The following is a 20,841-nucleotide window of genomic DNA, read 5'->3' as shown; positions in this document are numbered from 1 at the left end:
GCGGAGGCGACCTGGGGCAAGCCAGCGCCCAGAGGCCTCTCAGCAGGGTCAGGCAGGTGCTGCTGGTCCCGAAGCCGGGACTGTCGGCTCCCTCCTCACTTTGCTGAGCTCTGTGAACAGACGGGGACAGACGGGGGCTTTCCACCTGCAAGCGCAGGCAGAGTCAAGGAGAGGAAGGTATCCCACACCAAAAGCCAATTAGAAAGATTTGCTTTAAAAACAGGCAGACGTGACATCAAATCACTTGCTCGGCTAGGGAGAACACTGTGGAGCAAGCAGCAACCAAACGTGCACTGCGAGCAGCACGGCACTTCCAGCAGCACCAGCTCCAAACCAGCCGCTGCTGCAGGAGGCAGTAGCAGCTGGAGGCCCCTGGTCCTACACGCCGTGAGCACAGACCGTGGGGCCCAGCACAAAGCCCCCAGCCCCAGCCTACGAGCAGACGCAAGAGGTAGCACTGCCGGCAGAGGGGCTCCAGTGTGGCAGACAGCTCTTCACAGCACAGCTGAGGAAAGGACCCCAGCGGAAGTAGTTTCTTCCCAGGGATCCCGTCACACAAGCTCCCAGGACACTTGTGTTTCGTGGAGAGGGCCTGGAGGTTCCTGGTACAACCAAGTGGGCACATCACGCACTGGAGAGGAGAGGGGACAGTTCAAAGCAGTAGCCCAGCCTGGGACTTTATCTGTGTCAGGTAGCAGGCAAGGAGCATCCCAGTTTTAAGCCCCTCAGCTCAGGCTGGGGCTTGGGCCCGTGAAGCGGTGTCACTGTCCATCCCACAGCTGGCTCGGGGAGCCATTCTCCACGCGGGCCAGGTAGCGGTCATAGTTCTCCTCACACCTCTGCACACAGCGGAGGAAATAGTTCTCATCAGCAATGGCCTCCAGGAGATGGGTTTGCACCAGGCAAATATCATACAGCTCTGACGTGGGAGCACAGCGAGGGCTGCTGCTGCCCTGCTCTGAAAACACCTGCAGGAGAGAGCAGAACACAGCACAGAAGCACTCACAGCCTCCCCCGACAGCAGTGCTATGGCCGTGCCCCTCGCAAAGCCTGGCAGCGACGCACACTTCCTGCTGTGCACCACGCACTAGCGTGCCCGTCCCACTTCTGCCAGGCTCTTTCACACTAACAGTGAATCTCCTGCAAAGCAAAACGATGGCAGAGGGCACGAGCTCCCATTTTCACTTTAGCAGTAGAAGATTAAGTTTCCCCAGATTTCCTCTCTCTAGGAAGGCCGGAGTCTCGCTCTGGCTCAGAACCCTCCCGACATGTGGCAGGGCCTCCCTGAGGAAAGGGCCACACCACACAGCTGGAAGAAAACCACACTCTGAAGCGGCCAACTTCAGGAAAACCTCTGCCGGCCGCTCTGCCTTTACTGAATAAGGCTGTCACCAGAGCAGGTGCAGCTGCACGGCGGCAGAGAGGACAGCAAGCTTAATTTCTGATCTTTACCCCGTCCTACCTAAGGCCACCTGGTAATCGGTTTCCCTCCCAGCACTGCCCTGCTCTGCTGCTGTCACTGACACAGAGGCACAGCCCTGCAGCTGGTGACACAGCGGGAGAGGAAGCTGGTGTTAGCCTTCTGCACGTACTGGCTGCAGGACAGCCAAAGCCCTGACCGCAGAAATGAGCCCTGCTGGCAAGATGCTCAGCTGCCATTCAGATCCCAGCTAAGTCTGCTGCTGAGATAATTTGATCCTACCTATCTGATCTGGTGTCAGGAGAGCCCCGAGGGGCCTGAGGTTATCTTCACAGATGCCTTGAGACAAACCAAGCCACCCGACTGACCCCACCGGTGGCTAAGAGAGGAACTCCTTGATCAGGGAGGGAAACAGCCCAAGGCTGAAATTCAGCAGGCGGAGCTGAGCAAGCCAAGCTCTTTGGATGCTGCAGACAGACAAGGCAGCAGCTGCTGCAAGCAGAGGCCTCAGGCTCTTAGCAGAGCCTTTTGCACTAACTCACTTGAAACCACCCAGATCAGACCAAAAACTTCCTTCTAACAGGCTTGCTCTGGGCAGTGACAACTCCCATCACCAGCTACACATCCAGTAACTGACAGAGCTTGTATGCAAGTGAACATGCAGAGTGTCCCTTCCCTTGCCACTCCCCAGGTGCTCAGCAATCGCTGTGGACCATTCACAGGCCGCTGCACACTTCCTTCCCCCCACGCTATCTCTTCCTAGATGGAAACAGGCGGAAGGTTCAGACTCGCAGGCGGAGCTGCTGCTCGTGTTCAAGCATCAACAGCTGTCCAACTGCCAAGCTCATTTCTGTCTGCACTAATGTCCCCTTCTACAAGCATGCTCCAGCACAAACACTGCCCTTTAAACACTGTGCCGTGAACAAGGTTCAGCCGCACGCAGAGGCTGGCTGGCTGGCGTTCCAGCGGGGAGTGGGGATGACTCACTCCAGCTGAGCAGCAGAGCTGGCAGCAAGCACAAGGCAGGAACACTTGCTGTTTTGTGCTGACAGCCAATTTCATCCTCCCCACCGACAGCCCTGAGCATCGTTCTCAGTGATTCTAATCTCTTGGGCTGTAGGGACACCAGAGCTGAGCCTTGATCCCCCTTTGCATCAGTAAGAGAGGGCGAACAAAATATGCCTGAACTAACCAGGGACACACTCCAGCCAGGGCAGCTAGTACCAGGGGTGCTCAGCCACATACCTGGGGGTGAACAATGGTGTCCGTGTCATCCAGGCGGATGTTGTCATCAATAAAAATGTGGTGAACACTGGGATCATGGGGATCAATCCAAAGGTGCTTCCCACCCTGTGAAGAGAACTGATTTCTGGCCCACCTGAAAGAGCAAGGAGGACAGCAAACAGTCAGGGAAGGACACCCCAACAGCTCACATGTAAAGCTGGGCAAGTCTGCATTCAAGGTTCAGTTCACTCCTTAGAACTAGGGAAATGGGACAGGAGACACAGACAGTCTTGTCTCTCTGTCTGCTGTTGCCCCCACCAGAGAAGCATTTTGCAGCCAGATGATGCATTAGAAGGTGTTTGGAGAAAATCAAGGGGGGCATCAGGGGACGGAGATCTGAGGAAAGATGTAGGAGCTAAGTCAGTCTCCCTACGGGGAAGACAGAAGACACAGGGGGGCTGCATAGAAGCCGTGACAAGGCAAAGACCTCAAAACTAGGAGCTATCTCAGAGGATCAGAGGAGAGGAGAAGATACCCAATTCACTTCCTCAGCAGCCTATTTCTCACCAGTCAAAGTGGTCTTGGAAGCCTCCAATTCCCTCAAAAGAGCTGAAGTAATTGTAAAGCTTTCTTCCATCTTCACGGGTGGAAAGTCGCTCTGATCCCCTGCTCAGCACAACCTCTCGCTTACTGCAACGTATTTGGCCAGGAGTGAGGTCCACAGAGAGCTGCAGTATCATTGGAGGCAAGAGAAGATGAAAGGTTTCCAAAGCAGATAGATTGCTTAGTGTATTGTCACAGACAACAAACAGTGGGCTAGAGACTCCTTGTGACAGCAGGAGGACAGTGCTGGGGAAAAGACAAATAAAAGAAGGAATCCATATGACATAAAAGCTTTTCCTCCTCTGGCGAATCAAAACGAATGAGCACCTAGCTACTCGCTCCTCCTGTTTCAAACTGTTGCTTGTCAGTTCTCTGAGGAACAACCAAAGTGACTTCTCAACCCTGGTACTAGCATTCCTGTCCAGGATCCTGCAAGTGTGGGAGAACACAATTGCGATCAGCTCTGACAGAGAGTCCTGTTCTGCTGCAAAGACAGCAAAACAGGAAAAGACATCTCTTCTCTGTGGGAAGAGATGCTCTAACCTGAGACACCTCAAGAGGAGGAGACCCTCCCCACACAACACGTGCCATTAGTGAGCAGAAACAGCACAGAATTCACAAGTATATATGCTCTTCCCCAGCTAACAGGCTCTTTCTGAGAAGCTGGATGCACTTCCTAGCAGAGGCTGATGCTTTAAAAAGGCAGGTGGGCTAAGCGGATTGAGACTAGCCTGGCCCGGAGAGTTCAAGGCAGGACACATCTGTAAATACCACAGGAAGATTTCTGCCCTTGTCCGGCAGCTCGGCTCTCAGGCCGCACTCACCGCCACATCCCGCAGGACAGGGAACTGGGGGTGCTGCCCCGCCAGGGCGCAGTGCACAGTGTGGAGAGCGCGAGGCAGGTCCGTGCCAAAGGTTCTGAAGACAACTGCAAAAGACCTCCCCTCGCTGTGCAGGGCCTCCAGGAGGCGGAAGAAGGAGGGCAGGATGAAGTGGTAATGCTTGTTCTCCTCGCCCTGAACAGAGAACACCTTGTGAGGCTTGCCCGGCCACTCCAGGAGCTGCAGGTAGTGCGTGTGGAGGCTGCTGAAGCGCTGGCCCGGGCCCAGCTCCGTGAAGGCAGGATCGCGGCCGTACCGGCAGTAGTAGCTGACGGCGCCTGGGCAGGGGGGTCCCAGCGAAGGGCGGTCGCTCGCCCACTGCCACTCGCCTGAAAGAGAGAAGATCGCGCTCGCTGACTGCCGCCAGCGGAGCTGAGCCCCGGGCGTCCCCGGGGAGGAGCCCCGGTGTCCGCGGGGAGCCCCCGGCGAGGCATCGGGCCCAGCGCCCGCCATCCCGCGGGCTGGGCGTGCCGCGGCCTGGCCGTGCCCCTGAGCGGCCGGGCCCCGCGGAAGGCCCCGGCTCCGCGGCCGGCTCCGCGGCCCGCGCGGCTGCGGGCTCACCGGCGGGCCCGGCGGCGCCCCACGTGACGGTGCTGAGGAAGCTGTTCAGCGCGGCGCGCGGGCCCTGCCCCGACACCGCGTCCGCCGCCACCACCGTGTTGTTGAGGTCCACGTGCAGCACCAGCCGCCGCCGCCGCCGCCGCCGCGCCGCCCGCCCGCTCATCGCGCCGGCACCGGGCCGCGCCGCGCCGCCGTTACCTGGATACGGCGCCGCTTCCGGCGCGCCACTTCCGCCGCCGCCCGGAGCGGCCCCGCGCGGCGCCCCCTGCCGGCTCCGCGGGGGGCAGGAGGCGGGGCCTGACGGGGGCGGGGCCTGACGGGGGCGGGGCCTGACGGGGGCGGGGCCCGCGAGGGGGCGGGGCCCGGGCGCCGAGGGCGTGCGGCCGAAGGCGCCGCCGCGGGGTGCGGGCGCGGCCCGGGGGAGGCGCGGAGGGGCGGAAGCGGGAGCGGAAGCGGAAGCGGAAGCAGCGGGCCCTTCCGGCGCTCCGCGGGCGGCCATGTTGGAGCGGAGGTTGCAGCGCAGCGGCGGGTGCGGGTCTCGCGGCGGCCGGTAGGTTGGGGCCGGCGGTGCCCGGGCCCCGCGCTCCCGGGCGGGGGCGCTGCCGGGCCGCCCGACGGGGCGGCCCCCGGGTGCCGCAGGCGGAGCCGCGGCGCCGAGAGTCCCGCTCTGGCCGCCGCCCACGGGCCCCGGAGCTGGCGCGGAGGCCGCGCGGGGGGACCGCACCCGCTGTCTGCACCAAACACCTCCCCGCACCGGCCCCGCGTGGGGCGCCCGCGCACTGGGGGCCTCCAGCCCGCGGGAGCCGGTGGGCCGAGGGTGGCCGGTCAGGTCTCCCTGTGCTGGGCCGAGCCTAGGGTGAGGGGCGGGCAGCGGGGACGGGGCATCCCCTCCCCAGAGGGGCAGAACGCTGGGAGACACCGAGCCAGAGGCTGCTTGCCCGTGGGTGGTCTCCAGTGAGTGCTCCTTGGTGTCCACACCAGCCTCCACGGGCTCATCTCTGCAGCCTGTCGCAGCCCAGCGCCACGGTGTCGTCTGCGCTGGCAGCCCGCTCGCCCCTCCAGTGCATCCAGTGAAGCATTGTGCAGCCCAGCTGTTTGTCAAGGGCTAGTAGTCTGATCCTGGGTAGTCAGACTGCTAAGCCTGGCCTGGCAGAGCTGGAGCATTGCGTAAGGATTCATTCTGTCAGCACTCTGCTTGTGGGGATGCTGCATCGGTATCAGGAGCGTTGTGGGTCTGTGGCCTTTTGATGCTTTTGCTAGGGCAGATCCTCAGGTAATGTGTTGACTGAACAAACTTGATTTTGGCTGGACAAGATAAATCAGTGCGTAGCTGTATATAGCCATCTTTCTCTCGTACCATGTGTTATAGGAACAGAGTTGCCATGAATGTCAGGTCCCAGCCCAGATGACATAGAAATACCTGTTAAGGTGTTCTGGCTGTTCCTGGGCTTCGTGCAGCATGAAGTTCCTGGCAGATTAAATATTTTGCTACCTGCTTGCTATCTGTTGAAAACCTGCTGATAGTTGTGCCTTCTTCCTCTCTACCAGATCAGAATTAAGCTTTTGCATCCTCACTTGCTTCACTCTGCCTAGTACTTCTTGTTCATTTTTGAGATGACAAATCTAATATCTAGCCAATGATGCCAGCTTCAGCGCGGTGCTTTCTTTCCTGCCCGCCTCTATGGGAGATGTCCTGACTGTTGCAAAGCAACTGCGTTGTCCTTCTCCAAATCCCTCTGCTGCGACGTCTACAGAAGACTCGATGGAGATGAACCAGTCATGTGGAGCCTGTTACCTACCTGCTGACCTGTGCTGCCCCTTTGGGATCCTTTTGTCGACTTTTGGCTTAAGCTGTAGGTTTGTGTCTTCTCTCCATACCATTCGTGGTGGCACGGACACCTCGTTCACAACTGACTCTCCCGGGCTCTGTGGCTGCAGAATAATTGGAGCTCTAGAGAGAACTTTGTCTGCTCAGGTGCTAATTTTCCAGTCATGACTTTCTCGTTCGCTTCCTGCCCTCTTTGATAGTGTCTGTGAGACCTTCAACATTTCTCTGAAGAAGATTGTTCACTGAACACTCCTGATGAAGTTGAGAAGCTAAAGACTAACCTCTTGCCACTGCTTCATCTGTGGAGTCAGCTGGGCAGCCAGCTCAGTGTGAGATAGTTTGAGTTCTCCCAGGTTCCTGCCTGGGCTGCTCTTCAACTTCCTTTTTTAAAAGCAGTAGTTAGTGCTTCCGTCCAAGGCAGATAGTTGCCTAGTGCCTGTACGGGTGAGCTGAGTGTCATTCCTCAGGCCGTTGTATGCACGGCTCTGATGCTATCTGCTTCCTGCTTGCTGCTCTTCTTGAATTTCCTACTTCCTACTCACTTGGCTGTGAGTATCCTTGGGTCAACAGCAGTTTGCTGTGACAGCATGTTGTAGACCATTGTTTAAACATGGGGAAAAAACAAGGAATGGAGTTGTATTTCCGCAGTACCTGGCATCAATGAAGCACGACTGAAATAGCCTCCAGCTCTGCTGTCTTCAGGAGGATGCTGCAAATTTGGCAGGGACTCAGCATCAGTTTTGAGCAGAATCAAATAGAAAGCTGGAAAATTGAACGTGACACCAGGATAGACTTGAGGAACTCAGGCTGTATAGTTCATTGAAGAGTGTTGAGATGGCTTGATCGTGTTATTCTCAGTACATGCACAGGGAAAACATTTAATGGAGGGCTGCTTTACAAAGGCAAAATGAGATATGAGATCTGATTACCAGAAGCTGAGGCTTATCAAACTCAAACTGGAAATGAGCTGCAAATTTCACTGAGTTAACCGCTGGAACAGTTCAACTTGGGATGGGTTGGATGGGATTGCCTGAAACTTTTGTTTAGGACTGAAGTTATTTCTGCAATAGAGATGCTTTAGTTTTACTGCAGAAACAAAACAGTGACAGAATTTTCATGATGCTCTTGCTAATTTGACTTATGCACAGAATCGGACCTGATGTTTACGAGTAGCCAGGTCTAGTCTTAATGGTTTCAGGTCCCTACTTAAAAATGCGAGATGGTTCCAGTTGCTGTAAGCTAACTATCTTCTCTCTCCTTTTGAGGTGTCAAGTGTTGTTTTTCCAGTAATTTGGACCTTTTGAAGCGCCTCCTTGCCTAATGCCATGAATATTGCAGTGAACAATGTGGAAGAAAAAGCTGTCCATTCCTGGTCGAGAATTTCTTCTGCAGGACAAAAAGTGCTGGAGGAAGCCCTCCGAGTCTTCAACCCAATGTCCAAGGACCTTTCAGACACAGAGACCCAGCTGGTGGCCTTTATTCAGGGCCTCAAGGAGGAAGGCTATCAGCCCACAATCCTAAGGAGTAAAGATGTATATGGTTACAGTTCATGTACAGCAGACACGCCTAATCAAGCAAAAGAGAGCACACAACATGTTTCCACTGCAGCAACCGCTGCTGCTGCAACCGCATCCGATTCTGCTAAAACTCCAGCTAGAAACACAGCAGCTGTGGCAAAGGTGCCCGCTTCATCCACCAGCATTTCCGTGAACTCTTCTAAGGTCTCTGCTAAGCCTGTCTCTAAAAGTAATTCCACAAATCTGCTGCTAAACTCCCTGAAGCAGACAAGATCTGGCACATCTAAGGCCTCGGCAGTGGGCTTTCCTGCGAATATGTATCCTGATGTATATCCAGCAATGAGACTGTCTGTGGTTCTGGAAGCTCTGGTGCCACTGAAAACCACCGCATCCTGTTTGGAATCCAAGTACAAACAGGGGCATCTTGGAATCTCGCCCTCAGACCTTAAACTCCTCAAGGCTTCGAGTCCACCGAGGCAGTCTTCCTCAGGCAAGAGCACTAAAATAACAGAAGCTAAGGGTTATAAGCGTCTGAAGAAAGGACCAGATTGTGCCACCCTCACATTAAATCTTCTGAAGGGACCAAAGGGTGGTGTGCTGCAGGAGAGTAATGCCTGCAAAGCCTCGGGAGTCCTCAATGGGAGAGTCACGGGGAGCTCATCTAAAGGCAACACTGTAGCAGCACAATCCAAGGCTTTGAAAATCAAAGCTAAGGAGGCTCCCCTGGGGAAAATGGAGTGGAAGGATAGCAGCAGTCACCAGGAGACTGTCGGGCAGAAGAGGAAAAGAGCTACAGAGGTGAGAGAAGCACCACAGAAGAAGAAGAAAACAAATACCATTCCTGTCCAAAACAAACCTCAGCGGGCTCAGAGCACTTTGAATCTGCTGAAATTCCAGGCAATCAAGGTGGACAACTCTTCTGATGATGAAGTGAGGAGGAGAGCACAGAAAATTCTTAGGGTCAACCTGTCCCCTGTGATCCGAATTCAGCCCTTGTCTCATTCTCACAGTGTCTCCTGAATTTCTTCACTTTGTCACTTTTTTTTTTCTTCTTTTTTTTTTTTTCGTAAGTAAGTATGAGCCAGGTGCCAGAGTGTGGAGAAGTTTAAGATCAACTTTGGATCTCTAGTGTCTGGTGACGACATGTCGACTAATACCTGCAGATGGAGCAGCCTGCTCCAGTGCTGTTCCTGGCTGTCTACCATTGCTATGCAGAACTGACTGCATAAGTACAAAACCACGTTTATGAATACAGGATGGTGACTCCTTGCCCGCAGCAAGCTGAGCAGGTCAAAGTGTTCACTTTCTGTGGGATCTTTTCTAAATGTGGCAGGCTGTGCTCTCATGCAGGGGGAAAACATACGACTTTCTCATGACATTGATGCACTGTGATATTTGCTCTTTTTCAAGCTGTACATTTACTGGTTTTATTTTGATCAAATTTTATAACTTTATTATCTATATATCTATATATCTATATATGTGCATATTGCCCAGGAACTGTGGGAAGATGCACTTCTTCCACTCTTCTGGGATTGGGTTCAATAGCTTTTGTTCCTCCTCCCCTTCAGCCAGTGTTTTGTTGAAAGGTGCCAGCATTTCTTTGTAATTCAGTGTTGTGACAGTATTCTGGGCTCTTTTGTACAGCTCAGAAGCAGGCAGAATTATAGCTACTCATTCGTCTCCAAAAACATCATACAATTTAGGAGAATGACCAGCTGATAGTCAGAGTATTGTTCTAATCGTACTTTTGGTATTACCTCCACACAGGCACAAGAGTGTTACTGGGCTACTGCCTGCAAGTCTGCCTGACGCTTTTAGGTGCCTCCTCCACTTCTTGGTAGCAGAAGCTCTGAACTCATCTTATGGGTTTGCTCCAAAGAGCAATTCTGTCTCAGATCCCAGTGGTGTTTTGCTCCTTTGTATCCCAGGTGCAAACTTAGAAAATGAACTTGTGACTGTTGCCAGCCTAAAAGCTGGAGCTGTTAATAGCAATTACTTGCTCTTTCCTGTCCACAACTTACTGTTTTGCTGTTACTGAACATTTCAGGAGCAGATTCTAGGTGCCAGTAGAGAGGATATCTGCTGTGTTTGAATGTATTAGATATATCCTGGCTCTCCTTGAGTTCAGTGGAGTATCTGAGTCTGAATCAAAGCAGAAAAGCAGAAGGATTGGGAGGATATATCCCAGCACTTAAAACAAATGTAGAGAGTTTCTTGCTATCAGTTTGTGGGGGTGAAGCAGTAGGAGAGGAGAATTACCCCACCATCATTAACACATGATGGATAACAGCTCTGCTGTTGTTTCTGGGATGTTGTGAGATGGTTTGTGGTAGGTGTGAAAGCTCTCTTGACTGCAGGCTCTGCCCGTCCCCAGGAGACACTGCAGAACCGCTGCAGACAGGCTGTGATGAGGCTTCCTGCACCTGGGGGCACGTTGCTGGATGTGAATGCAGACTCTGCACAGCCTGAGGTCAGGCCTCTTCTCTGCGGAGAGAGGATCTGCAAACTACATGAGAAACACTCATGTTCAAGCAATTGGTGCTGCAGCAGCCACCTGGGAGGGACAGCCTTCGTAGTCCTACTTGTGACTGACTGTAAGATCCCAGTTTGGATACTGCAAAAGCAAAATACGGCAGCCTGGGGAGAGGGAGCAGTGTCAGGCCAAGTACATTCAGACCTCTGCAGCAGCAGGCAAGTAATTGACTTGTTCTCTCACCAGCTCAAAATATCAGTTGTCTGACCTAGTAATCCATGTGGATATTGGCTGGAAGGCTGAGCTCCTCTGGAAAACCACAACTCCCTACATTCCAGCTCTTCTCTAGCATCTGTCTGGATTTCAGTGCTTTATAGCAAGGGTCAGTATCTGATTCCCAGCTCAGAGAGGAAAGCTGAAGTATGTAGTGGAGAAACTGGGCGTCCTGAGGCTCAACCAGGGTTCTCCTGACTCCCCCAGGTAGGGCAGTGCCGTTAGCGGGGTAGAAGTTTTCCACCTCAGGAGGTGGTTGCAGGCTGTGAGTCACACGCTTGGGTTTGTGTTTTTGCTGTGCGTAACTGAGTTGCTGTCAAAGATCATAATTTGCTGCAGTGTTTGAGGCTGACCTGTGAATGCCACTGGTTGGCTGGAGAGCAGGAGGAAATATTTTCTTCTGCTTCTGTTTTTAAAATGCCCTGGCAGAGAGATCCCCTTTCCTGACATGATGCTGGATGAAGAGAGACCCTCCATCACTGTTGCCCAGCCAGTGTTGCTTTGTCTCTTTTGTTTCCATCCCTTCAGACCCTTCTCATTCCCACGCTCTCAAATGCCAGGTCTTGAAGCCTTGCACTGGAGTTTCTCTTCTTGGCTGTTTCCTGAGGAGGGCTCTGAACTCCAGCCTGTGGTATTGCTGCCTGACAGGCTGCTCTTGTGGCTTCCCCTTGTTCCCAACCCCATATAAGGGCACCAAGAACAGTCTCCAGAGCCCTTTCTGTGCAGGGAGCAGATGTTCTAGCCGAGTGCCTGGGCTCTAGGGGGAAGAGCAGCTGAATTCAGATTGAAGTTGCTTTTCCTCCTGCCTGAACAGCCTCCAGGAAGCTGAGCACCTGAGGCCGACACATCAGGATGTATCCTTTGCCTTTGTCGTACTTCTTCTCTCTGCTGAATTGCTCCCTGCCTCCCTACTGTTCTGTCACCTCTTGCGTTTCACCAGTCTGAATCTTTGCCAGTCAGAGACTTGGCTTATACTGTTGCTAAACACATCAAGCAGAACATACTGCCCTAGCAGAGCTGTGCCTTTCTAGGCATTGAGCTGAGTTCTGAAAACAGTTGATAATGATGGCTCGCCTGGTATCCTCCCCAGGTCACCAGCCTAAAGGTCTTCTGCTCTGCAAAGAGAAGTGGGTGTTGGAAATGTTCGCGTGCTAAGACTGTATCACTGAGGCTCCTGCGAGGGAATTGAGCGCCCTGAAACTGTGCACTTAGGGACTTGCCTGTGATCAGTCAAATCCCTGGCAGCATTTCTGCCTATCTGTAATAGGGACCACAGGACACCTGAGCTAATCAGGCAGCTCTGGAGCTCTCAGAGTTCAGATCTAGTTTGCTGTGTGCCTTTCACAGTGATTCTCTGCTGTCCTGATGTCTCCTCTTTTCCTGTGCAGATGACTTTGGAATTTGGCTGGAAGGAATGCAGCTTGTTAGTCACAGAGGTTTTTTATAGCTTCTTGTGCCAATGTCAGCAAGTGCTGCCTGACAGTTACTTCCCAGTGAGTCCAGTGTTGGCACAGAGGGTCCCTGCAATCTGTTAGTGGTAGACTTTGCAGTCCTAAGTCTTGTGGCTGTGTGCAGCTACTCCTGGCATCTGGGTCCTTTGACACTGGTGTGCAGGAGGCTGCAGAAGGGACTGTGCTGTAACTGTGTGTTGGCTGGTGCTTAGGGAAGATGAAAGGTCTGATCAAAACAAGTCTAAAGCTTGATCTAACCAGAGATCTCAAGTGGTCCCTTCCAACTTAAAATTTTCTATAGCTACGATTAGACCATTTGCCTTCCAGAGATCTGCATGGCAGTAACTGGCACGGCAGGTAGAGAATGTGTTGCCTGGAATGCTCTGGTCTCTGAGTGTGCTGTATGCAGGTTGTTCAGACCTGTTCCTGTATTAGTCACTTTGAATTCATCCAAGTGCCTAACCTGGCCTATGCTGTTCCTAGGCGTTGTGACAGCCAAGAGCTTTGGAGACACTCTCTTAGGAATGCTTTTACCACATGGATTTGTGCCACTGTCACTTCAAGAAATGATTCAAACAGAGTTGAAAGGACTGTTCTTCAGACTGAGTTTGTGGAAATCATTTTTCCTTTTATTCAGCTGCTGAGAAGCAAGAGTTTGTGCTTCACCTGCACCAGACCGGCTTCCTGTGTGCTTCAGACGTGCGTCAGTGAGGTCCACGGGGAGAGCATCTTACCCGGCAGGCAGGTGAAGGGAGAGCTGACATCGCATACCAGGTTGAAGTTATATTAATTAGTAGAAACATTGTTTTAAAGCTTATGTGCACAGGGATCAGTTTTCACCTTCTGCCACCACTTTCAGCTGGATAAATTTCTTCCCTGCAAGCCACATAGTGTGGTGCTGCTGTTTCTAAACTGTTTGCATTGTACCCCAGAGCCAGCTACAGTAGTGATCCTTGTGCAGAAGTTCTTAAGCACTCTTTTGCAAAATAAGAAGGGATTCTTTTTTACTCCTGTTTTGTAGCCCGCTAGTAGAACTCTAAATATCTTGGTATTTTAGTTGGGGAAGAGGTGTGTTCATTCTGCAGAGCGTAGTGAGCGCTAATGTAGCTGGATACTTCTCAGACCAGAGCATCGTCCGCCCAGCCTGTTGCTGCCATGCTCACAGGACAAGCACAGCCCTGCTCCAGGACCTGCTGCGGCCAGTCCCCTGCAGAGCGGTGAGGAGCTGGTGCAGCCTGTTCTACAGAGACGGCGTTCTGCTCCCTTCGGCATGGCTGAAAGCCCTCGTTGTCTGGCTTTCCGTTGCACAGAGTTCAAGTCACCAGCTAAGACCATCTCAGCAGTCAGGGGGTAAAGCACCACTGGTGAGTGGGGTCATTCAGTTGCTGAGGGCTTGCTGCACGTCTAGCTCGACAGCCCTGCCTGGTAGCTGCATGTATTGTGCCTTCCTGCTGCCAGAGCCCCCTTAGACACCAGCAGCACTTCTCCACTGGTGGAGCTGGGTGGAAATCCCCCTGCCCCAACTGTGGCATGATGGGGGGATGCCCTGGGTTTTGGACATGAGCACAAGACTGAGTAGCGGTTTGGCTCTCTGACTTGTGACTGTCACCCTGGTTCCATGACCAGATCTTGCTAGCATGCAGAAGGGTAGCAGTCTCTCCAGACGCTTTCCCTTTGGGCCAGAGTTTCCTACCTTGTCTGGGAGCTGGGCCTATCGCCATAGCATGAGGTACATGTGCTGACAGAGAGCAAACTTTTCTCTTAACTGCAGTTGGACAGTGTAACGCTAGTTGGGAAGCCTCCCAGACTGGAAGGGAGGTTGAGGTGGGTGGATCCTGGTTTCTGCCATGCTTGGCAGAGTTCGTGCCATGCTGCGAGGAGCACCTGCAGCTCAAGCAGCTTGGTTTGGGTGGAAGTGACTTTCTATTTTTCAGTATACAAAGCGACACTGGCCTTTCTGATCCTGTGGTCAGATGGAGGCAGCTTTCCGGGAGCTGAGGTGGCTTGAGGAAAAGCACTGTTCTGTGGCAGCTTTTGCCTTCTCGAAGGTGCTGCAGCACTTTTCTTTCTGAGCTGGGCAGGCTGGGACCGTCCTTGGAGAGGGTATCAAGGAAGGTGGTTCCCAGGCCCTCACGCTCCTGGGCTCTGTGCCATGCTCAGGTTTCCTTCTCCTTGCAGACTGCTCCTGCCTGGAGCTGGATGCTGTTAGACAGGTGCCAGGTGCCTTGCTGACTCTGGAGCAGAGACCTTGTCCCAGATGGCAGGAGAGCCAGCCCTCATCACCAGCTCAACCTCAGCTGTCGACTCTACAGTATCTGTAGATGTGACAGCATTAGCACTAAACAGCTTGGCTGGTTGCTGCCTCCAAAGCAGTGGTGCTGTGACTGGACCCCTCAGTTTGCTTAAGAAGATAGAGGAGTCTGGTGAAAAATGAAGAAGCTGGGATTAGGAAAAACCAAAGATGCCAGCAGTGTCCGTCTGACCAGCTTTGTTTGCTTCTGCTACAGGAGGATTTCCCCAAATAGAGGGAGCTAAGTATGTAGCATACTGGTAGCACTTCTTGAACTCCATCCCTGGCAGCTAAAGGAGTCTTTCCTTCTCTGTCTGGTGGCATTACGTGAGGCACTTGGTGCTGCAGGCCCTGGAGGGCAGGGAGATGCCTTTTTGAAGCAAGCACCTCCTTGAGCCTTTGGTTTCCATCTCTCATTAGTTGCACAAACTGGCTTTGCTTAGGTGGTCACGAGGAAGGGAAGCGCAGGAAGGTCCAAGCTCTCAGCTTGGAGAGCCCCCAGTATGTGCTGGTTTGTTCCCTCTGGAAGCCCTCACAGAGAGGGCAGCTCTTCCTTGTATGAGCATCTGAAATAACTTCCCCTGCGGGGATGATTAGGCCTTGCCCCTGGGGAGTCCCTGAAAGGCCTTATTATCGTCTGGGCCTCTCTCCTCATTGTCTTAATTAGCCCTTTCCCTTCCTGTTGCTACAGGCAGCCCCTGTGAGAGTCTGATGATTCCCACAGACAGTCAGGCACACAGTGCTGATATAAAAGAGAGGGTGCTGCAAAGCTGCCCCCAGAGATGCCTCCCCTCCTCCCTCAGGGGCCTAGAATTCAAAGCAGAGCACTTTGAAACGTGCCCCAGCCCGTCAGACTACCAAGGCCCAGGAAGGGACGTGATTAGCATTGGAATTTGTCATGGGGAGGATGCAGTGTCCGGAGTGTAATGTCATTTTCTCCTCATAGTTCCTGATGCAGCATTTCTGAGGAACATTATTTCCAGAGCAGTGGCACAGCAGTCGGTCTGTGGGGCATGGGGGATCTAGGGTAGCGAGAGGCACTGCCCAGCCCCGTGAACTCATCTTTGCCGACCATCGTCTCCAAGAGAACTGGCTCCATGACTGCAGTGTGACCGACTCGCTCTGGCTGGGACTGGTGCAGCCAGCTTAGCCACAGATGTTCCCCGGTGGCCGGAAATCCTGAGCGACGCCCGTGGGAGCAGGGACCTGCCATGCCCAGACTGCTCGTGCCAGCGCCCCGCAGCTTCCCTGTCCCAGCGAGCCCAATGGGAAACGGCCATCGCCCAGCAGAAGGACGAGTAACAAACTTTTGTATGGCGAATTTACAACTGATCACTTTGTTCTTGTATGAACTTTATACTGTTTCATTTGTTTGTGTAGAATGTTTTTGAAGCTATATTAATATTTAATGTTTAATATGAGGCTGGGCTGCTCCACACTGTGTTGTATATTTTGGAATGGCATTGTTTAGTGAAAAGGCAGTGTTAGTATTATTCCGCTCTTGAGAGGGAATGGGACAAAAAACAGACTGTCTTTTTTCTTACATGAAGTGAACTTTTTGTTATGAAGTCCCAGCAGGTGTCCAGCCCTTCAGTAAAATGGTGCTCAGAACCGCCCAGCGTGTCCAACTTGTCTTTGGGCCCTGCCAGGCCGTTCCTCTTGGGGCTCCCAACTTGAACCCCAGCTGATCTCAACGGAGCGGTGTCTCCGGTGTGCTTGGCCACTGTGCAGGACATGCCTAGCTGGAGACTGCCGCCGCTGCTCTCTTCCTCCCACTCCGATTCCTGCCAGTGCAGCGCTGAATGCCCCGTGGGGTTTGGGGTTACCTAAATCCAGTTCAAGAATGCCTGGCTCAGGATCGAAAATGTTCCAAACAAGTGCTACTGGTGCTGAACCAGTGTAAACTGGCATAAATCTGCTAGTTTAGTTTCTAGATACGTGTTGGGTTGACTCTGTGCTGACAGGCTCTTTGCCAGGTCCTGACTGTCTGCTCATCCTCTAACTTCTTTCTGCATCTGCCTGATCTGCAGCCAGTATTGTGGCTGACTAATTCAACAGAAATGCTGTTGTTCGCCTGCGTGTGATCCGGACCCAGTTTGTACCGCTGGGCAGTGGGTGCGCTGGCCCAGCACTGATGGTGCTGGGCCTGTGGCCTCAGACAAGCATCATCTCTTCCCCGTACTGGGGAGCAGCTGGCGACTACCTTTTTTCTCTCACAGAGACCTGAAAGCTGCGGTGCCTGGGTGAGTCAGGCGCAGAGGCATGGAGACCGCTCGAGCTAATTCCCCTGGAAGGGAAGTGGTTAAGTGGTCTTCCTGCTTAATACGGGCGTTCAGGGAAGTGCTGGCCACCTGCAGAGATGCAACGCTGTCAGTCCAGGCAAGGCTGACCAGGCGTGAGAGGCTGCCCCAGCACTCCTGCAGACCGGTTTCCTGCCGGAGGAGCTCAGAGGCTCTGCCGGCCTTTGGGGCCCTGCTCTGCAAGCCCACAGAGCTGCAAGTGCTGGCTCTTCCCGCTTCTGCCCCTCGGAGCCAGGAGCCAAACGGTTTGCCGATGATGGCGAAAGTGCACTAATTACTCCTGAGAGGTGTTGGTGGAGCTCAAGTTGCTGATTTCCAAGGTAACTGTGGATATTCAGCAGCTTTGACATGCTGGTGACTGAGAGCTGAGTCAGAATTGCTGGCAGATCCGTGTGCAGCGGAGGAGAGCTTGCTCCCCCCGCCTGCGTCCTCTCCCCTTCCCGCCGCGCTGCGGACCACGTGATCTGGGCTGAATTCCCTCCGCGAGCCCAGGGTGGACAGCAGCGGAGCCGCAGCAGGCGCTGCGGGCGTGTGGGGGAGAAGCAGCTGAGAGCAGGCCTGGCCTCAGCGTGCGGGGGTGGCTTGGGAAGGGAAACTTTGCTGGTGGCTGAATTTGCTGGGCCTTCGCTGCTCCGGGGATGGAGCTGCCCAGGCTACAGGCTGCCTGTGGCTTACACTGCGCTCGAGAGCTTATTTGACTGAGGACCTCCTGCCCTGGAGGTCTCTGTAGGAGTTATCACCTGCCTGGAAAGGGGCTCAGCTCCCTGCCAGATGACCTGTGAAGCATTAAGGACCTGTCCTCCCTGGGTTCCTCCTCACCAGCAGTGTTTGGATGCTGCTCCTGCCCCTGCAGATGAGACAAGCTGGCTGAGCTCCACAAGCCTTCCTGGGAAAAATTTCTCCTGGCCTGTGGATTGCTCCTACTGCTCTGTATCTACTCCCTTTCCCAATAGCCTTGTAGCCCCCCATTGCACAGGACTCTCCAGGATCCCCAGCCAGGGCTGTGTCTTCTCTGGCCCCTCGTGCTTCCAGGTACTCATCTGCCACTTTCTGGACCTAATTTGGAGCCAGCCGCTTCCTGCTGGTTCTTGTCAGCACTTTTAGCTCCAACAGCTCCCCTGCCCTGCGCTTGTTCTTGTAGACAGTCCCTCGCCTCCACAGTGTGACGGGGAGGACCAAGCTCTTGCAAGAGAGGCTCTTTGAGGCCGGATGGGTGGGTATTTCTGGCACCGGGCTGACCCTTCCGGTGCTTTTCAGCTGGGAGTACACAGGACCAGAGCTGAAGACAAACCCTCGCTGCTTCTTTCACCTATGGATCCCGACGCCTCCTGTGGTTGTGCCATGGTGATGGCTTATGTGATCAGCAGGTGCCCCAGGCCTTTTCCATGGTAAACCCCAGGGCTTCGCAAGCTCGTGTACCCCCAGGCCTCCAGCGCTGGATTTGTGCTCTGGCTTTTGCCTGTTCTCACCAGCCTGGTCGTGGCACTGCCAGTTACTGAAGGCCTGCAGTCTCACGCCCAGGGAGCTCTGCGTTCAGCAGTGTCCCTTGCTGAAAAGGGAGGGGATGCCTTCCATTTCTCGGCTCTCCCGAGAGCGTCTGATCTCCCTCAGTGTGCACCAGTCCCACTCTTTTCTGTCTACCTGAGGATCCTTCTCTGCTGCTTTTAATTTCCTTTGCAAGGCCAAATGTCTTGAAAGATCCTGTTACCATCACCTTTATCAAAGCAAATAAGGTTTGCTTGGCAAGATCCCTTTGATACAGACACCCTGACCCGTGGTAATGGCTCTCTATCAGTTAATCGTCCGGCTCTCCCATTGCCTCGCTGCAGCCTGAGCTGGTGTGCCTCAGCCGTCCCCCCCGGCGCTGCTGGAGCCCCGGGGAGACCCTCAGCTCCTCGTGTTCCCGGGCGGCGGCGGCAGCAGCTGCTCTGCCCTGCGGAGGTGGGCGCGAGGCTGCTCCCACCGCGACGCCTGAGCAGGCAGCCGCCCTTCCCCTGCCTCCCCGGCAGCCGCCGGGCTCTGCCCGCGGAGCGAGGCGGGAGGCTCGCGGTGCCGGAGCCGGGAGCTGAGGTCCTTCGGCATGCGGAGGTCGCGGCAGCGCGGCGCCCGGCGGGGAGCCTCTCCCCCGCGCGAGCCTGGGCCCGCTCCTCCCTCGCGCCTGCTGTCCCGCGGGGGGCCGGGCGCTGTCACACGCCGGGGGCCGGGGCTGCTGCTTTATCTTCCCGCGACCTTGCTCGCCGGCGCGCGGCCAGGGCTTAGCCTTGGTGTGCAGAGCACGCGAGACCTCTTCCTTCCTTCAGCCTTGGCTAACAAAAGGCACCGTCCCCGTGCGGGAACGCGGTTCGGCGGAGCCGCGCACAGCCGTGCTCCCAGCAGGGCTCTGGGGCTGCCGGTCGGAGGGATCCGGGCACCGCCGGCGCGGTGAGCGGTGCCGGGCCGGCCGGGGCTCGGCGGTGCCCGGGGCGCCGGCGCGGGGAGGCAGCGGGATGCGTCCTGCCGGCCGGCGCGGCGGTGCGGTGCCGGGGGAGCGCGGCTGGCGGCGGTGCCCGCTCGGGGACGCGCCCCGGGCTGCCTGTCTCGGGGGCCCCGAGGAGATGCCGCGGCGCGGGGCACCGCCTGCGCCGTCGCCGTACCTGGCCTTTGCCTCACCTTGGCAGGCGCCGGGCGCGGGCGGGTCCCTCCCCTCGCCTGGCACGGCTCGCCGGAGGAGGAGACAGGCGCCGCGCCGCCGCCGGCCGCCCTCCTCCAGGAACAAGGAGCTCGGCCCAGCCCGGAGCCCGGCGGCCGGCGGGGCCGCGCTGGCCCCGCTCCGCGGCGCACCCCAGGGCACGGCCCGCGCGCGCAGGTAGGAGGCCCCGGGCCGGGAGCGGGCGGCACGTGGGGAAGGGGCCGTGGGATCCCCCCCCCCGCCCCGGAGAGCCGGGGCGGCTCCCGTTGCAGCGCCCGCAGGTAGCGCGTGCCCGGGCTTCGCCCGCGGAGCCGCCTCCGCGGCGAGGGCGCTGGCGCCGGCGGCGCCGTGCCGGGGGAGGTCGGGGCGTCGCGGCTGCGCCTCGCGTCCCGCCGGGCCCCGGCGCGTTGGCGGCGGGCGCCTTCCCGCGAGGCGCCTTCGCTCGCCCGCCGGGGCGCGTCCGGGCTGCCGACGCCTGGGCCGGACGCGCCGGCGGCCGAGCGCGGCCCCGGCGGGCGGCGGGAGCCTCCAGGCAGAAGGAATCGGCAGTGACATTCCCGTAGCCTGGAGACGGCCGTGCCTTGCGGCGGGCAGCGCATTTGAATAAGAATCGGGCGCCGCGGGGAGGGGGGCCGGGAGAGCTGCCCGCTTTCCCATCGCCTCCCTCGCCGCCCGGCTCACTCCGCACCGCGCCGTCCGGGGCGCAGCGGGCCTCCATCCCCCCGGCGCTCCCCGCCGCGCACCAGCCCCACGCCGCAGCAGCCTGCCCAGCCGCGCCGGAGCCAGGTACCGCCCGGCCTGCGGGGCTCGGGGACCCCCGCGCCGGCACGCGGCCCCGCGCCGCGACTTCGAGCGGGCACGGCGGCAGGGAGCCCCGGCGGCTGGCCGGGCTCTGCCCGTCGTGTCCCCGCGGCCCCCGCCGAGCCGCGCCGCGCCGCGCCGGGACAGGAAAGGTGTGTTTAGGCAGCGCTCCGGCCAGGCTTTGATCCGGTGGTTGCACGGTCGGGAACAGGCAGTTACGGCAGAGAAGAAAGCACAAAAGGCGACTCAAGCCTAAATTTAACAGCGGGACCTCGGCCAGCCGCCGGGATGGCCTTGCCCGGCCCGCTCCGGTGCTGCTGGCACCGGGACCCTCCGGGACACCAGCGCTCGTGGGGACAGATCCTCCCCGGGGCGGCCGGAGGCAGGGCCGGGGGGGCGGTGTGGCTGGTGCGGGGCTCGGCTCAGGATGCGGCCACAGCAGCATCACCCCGGCCCCCGGCCCGGCCCCCTGCCCGCTGCTGTCGCCTGGGGGTGCACGGGAGTCGGGGGGTCCCCAGGGTGCAGCGCTGCACCAGAGCCGGGCTCTC

The 20,841-nt window shown here is 56.4% G+C and overlaps 2 protein-coding genes across 8 annotated transcripts; one reads left to right on the top strand and one right to left on the bottom strand.

Annotated features, from left to right (window-relative positions):
• Window positions 1-79: 79 nt before the first annotated feature.
• On the bottom strand, window positions 80-4,852 carry LOC134145888 (uncharacterized). Its single transcript, XM_062585898.1, has 5 exons — window positions 4,690-4,852; window positions 4,072-4,457; window positions 3,212-3,372; window positions 2,666-2,798; window positions 80-968 (listed from the first exon to the last, which is right to left on the bottom strand). The coding sequence occupies exons 1-5, from the start codon at window positions 4,850-4,852 to the stop codon at window positions 762-764; spliced, it is 1,050 nt and encodes a 349-aa protein (XP_062441882.1). The 3' UTR covers window positions 80-761.
• A 241-nt stretch (window positions 4,853-5,093) lies between these two features.
• CCDC71 (coiled-coil domain containing 71) lies at window positions 5,094-16,140 on the top strand. 7 transcript variants are annotated; one of them, XR_009959651.1, is made up of 3 exons: window positions 5,094-5,239; window positions 7,783-9,323; window positions 9,805-16,140. XR_009959651.1 is itself a non-coding variant. In XM_062585243.1 (2 exons), the coding sequence occupies exon 2, from the start codon at window positions 7,843-7,845 to the stop codon at window positions 9,052-9,054; it is 1,212 nt and encodes a 403-aa protein (XP_062441227.1). In that variant the 5' UTR covers window positions 5,094-5,239; window positions 7,783-7,842; the 3' UTR covers window positions 9,055-16,140. The 7 variants fall into 7 exon arrangements, 2 of the variants coding, with proteins under 2 accessions (XP_062441227.1, XP_062441228.1); XR_009959653.1 differs by having other exon boundaries at window positions 7,783-13,008; window positions 13,357-16,140; XR_009959655.1 differs by having other exon boundaries at window positions 7,783-13,598; window positions 15,471-16,140.
• Window positions 16,141-20,841: the final 4,701 nt, after the last annotated feature.

Source organism: Rhea pennata, chromosome 12 (genome assembly GCF_028389875.1).
Source record: "Rhea pennata isolate bPtePen1 chromosome 12, bPtePen1.pri, whole genome shotgun sequence".
Classification (NCBI taxonomy): domain Eukaryota; kingdom Metazoa; phylum Chordata; class Aves; order Rheiformes; family Rheidae; genus Rhea; species Rhea pennata.
Note: the sequence above shows the minus strand (reverse complement) of the source record. Positions and strands in the feature narration are given on the sequence as shown.

What these genes read in the sequence shown, in the direction of transcription:
- CCDC71 (XM_062585243.1), top strand. Translation starts at nt 7,843, where the DNA reads ATGAATATTGCAGTGAACAATGTGGAAGAAAAAGCTGTCCATTCCTGG.
- LOC134145888 (XM_062585898.1), bottom strand. Translation starts at nt 4,852, where the DNA reads ATGAGCGGGCGGGCGGCGCGGCGGCGGCGGCGGCGGCGGCTGGTGCTG. An exon ending in CTGTCCTGCGGGATGTGGCG is followed by an intron (nt 3,373 to 4,071) that starts GTGAGTGCGGCC and finishes ATGATACTGCAG; the next exon opens with CTCTCTGTGGACCTCACTCC. An exon ending in ACACCATTGTTCACCCCCAG is followed by an intron (nt 969 to 2,665) that starts GTATGTGGCTGA and finishes TCTCTCCTGCAG; the next exon opens with GTGTTTTCAGAGCAGGGCAG.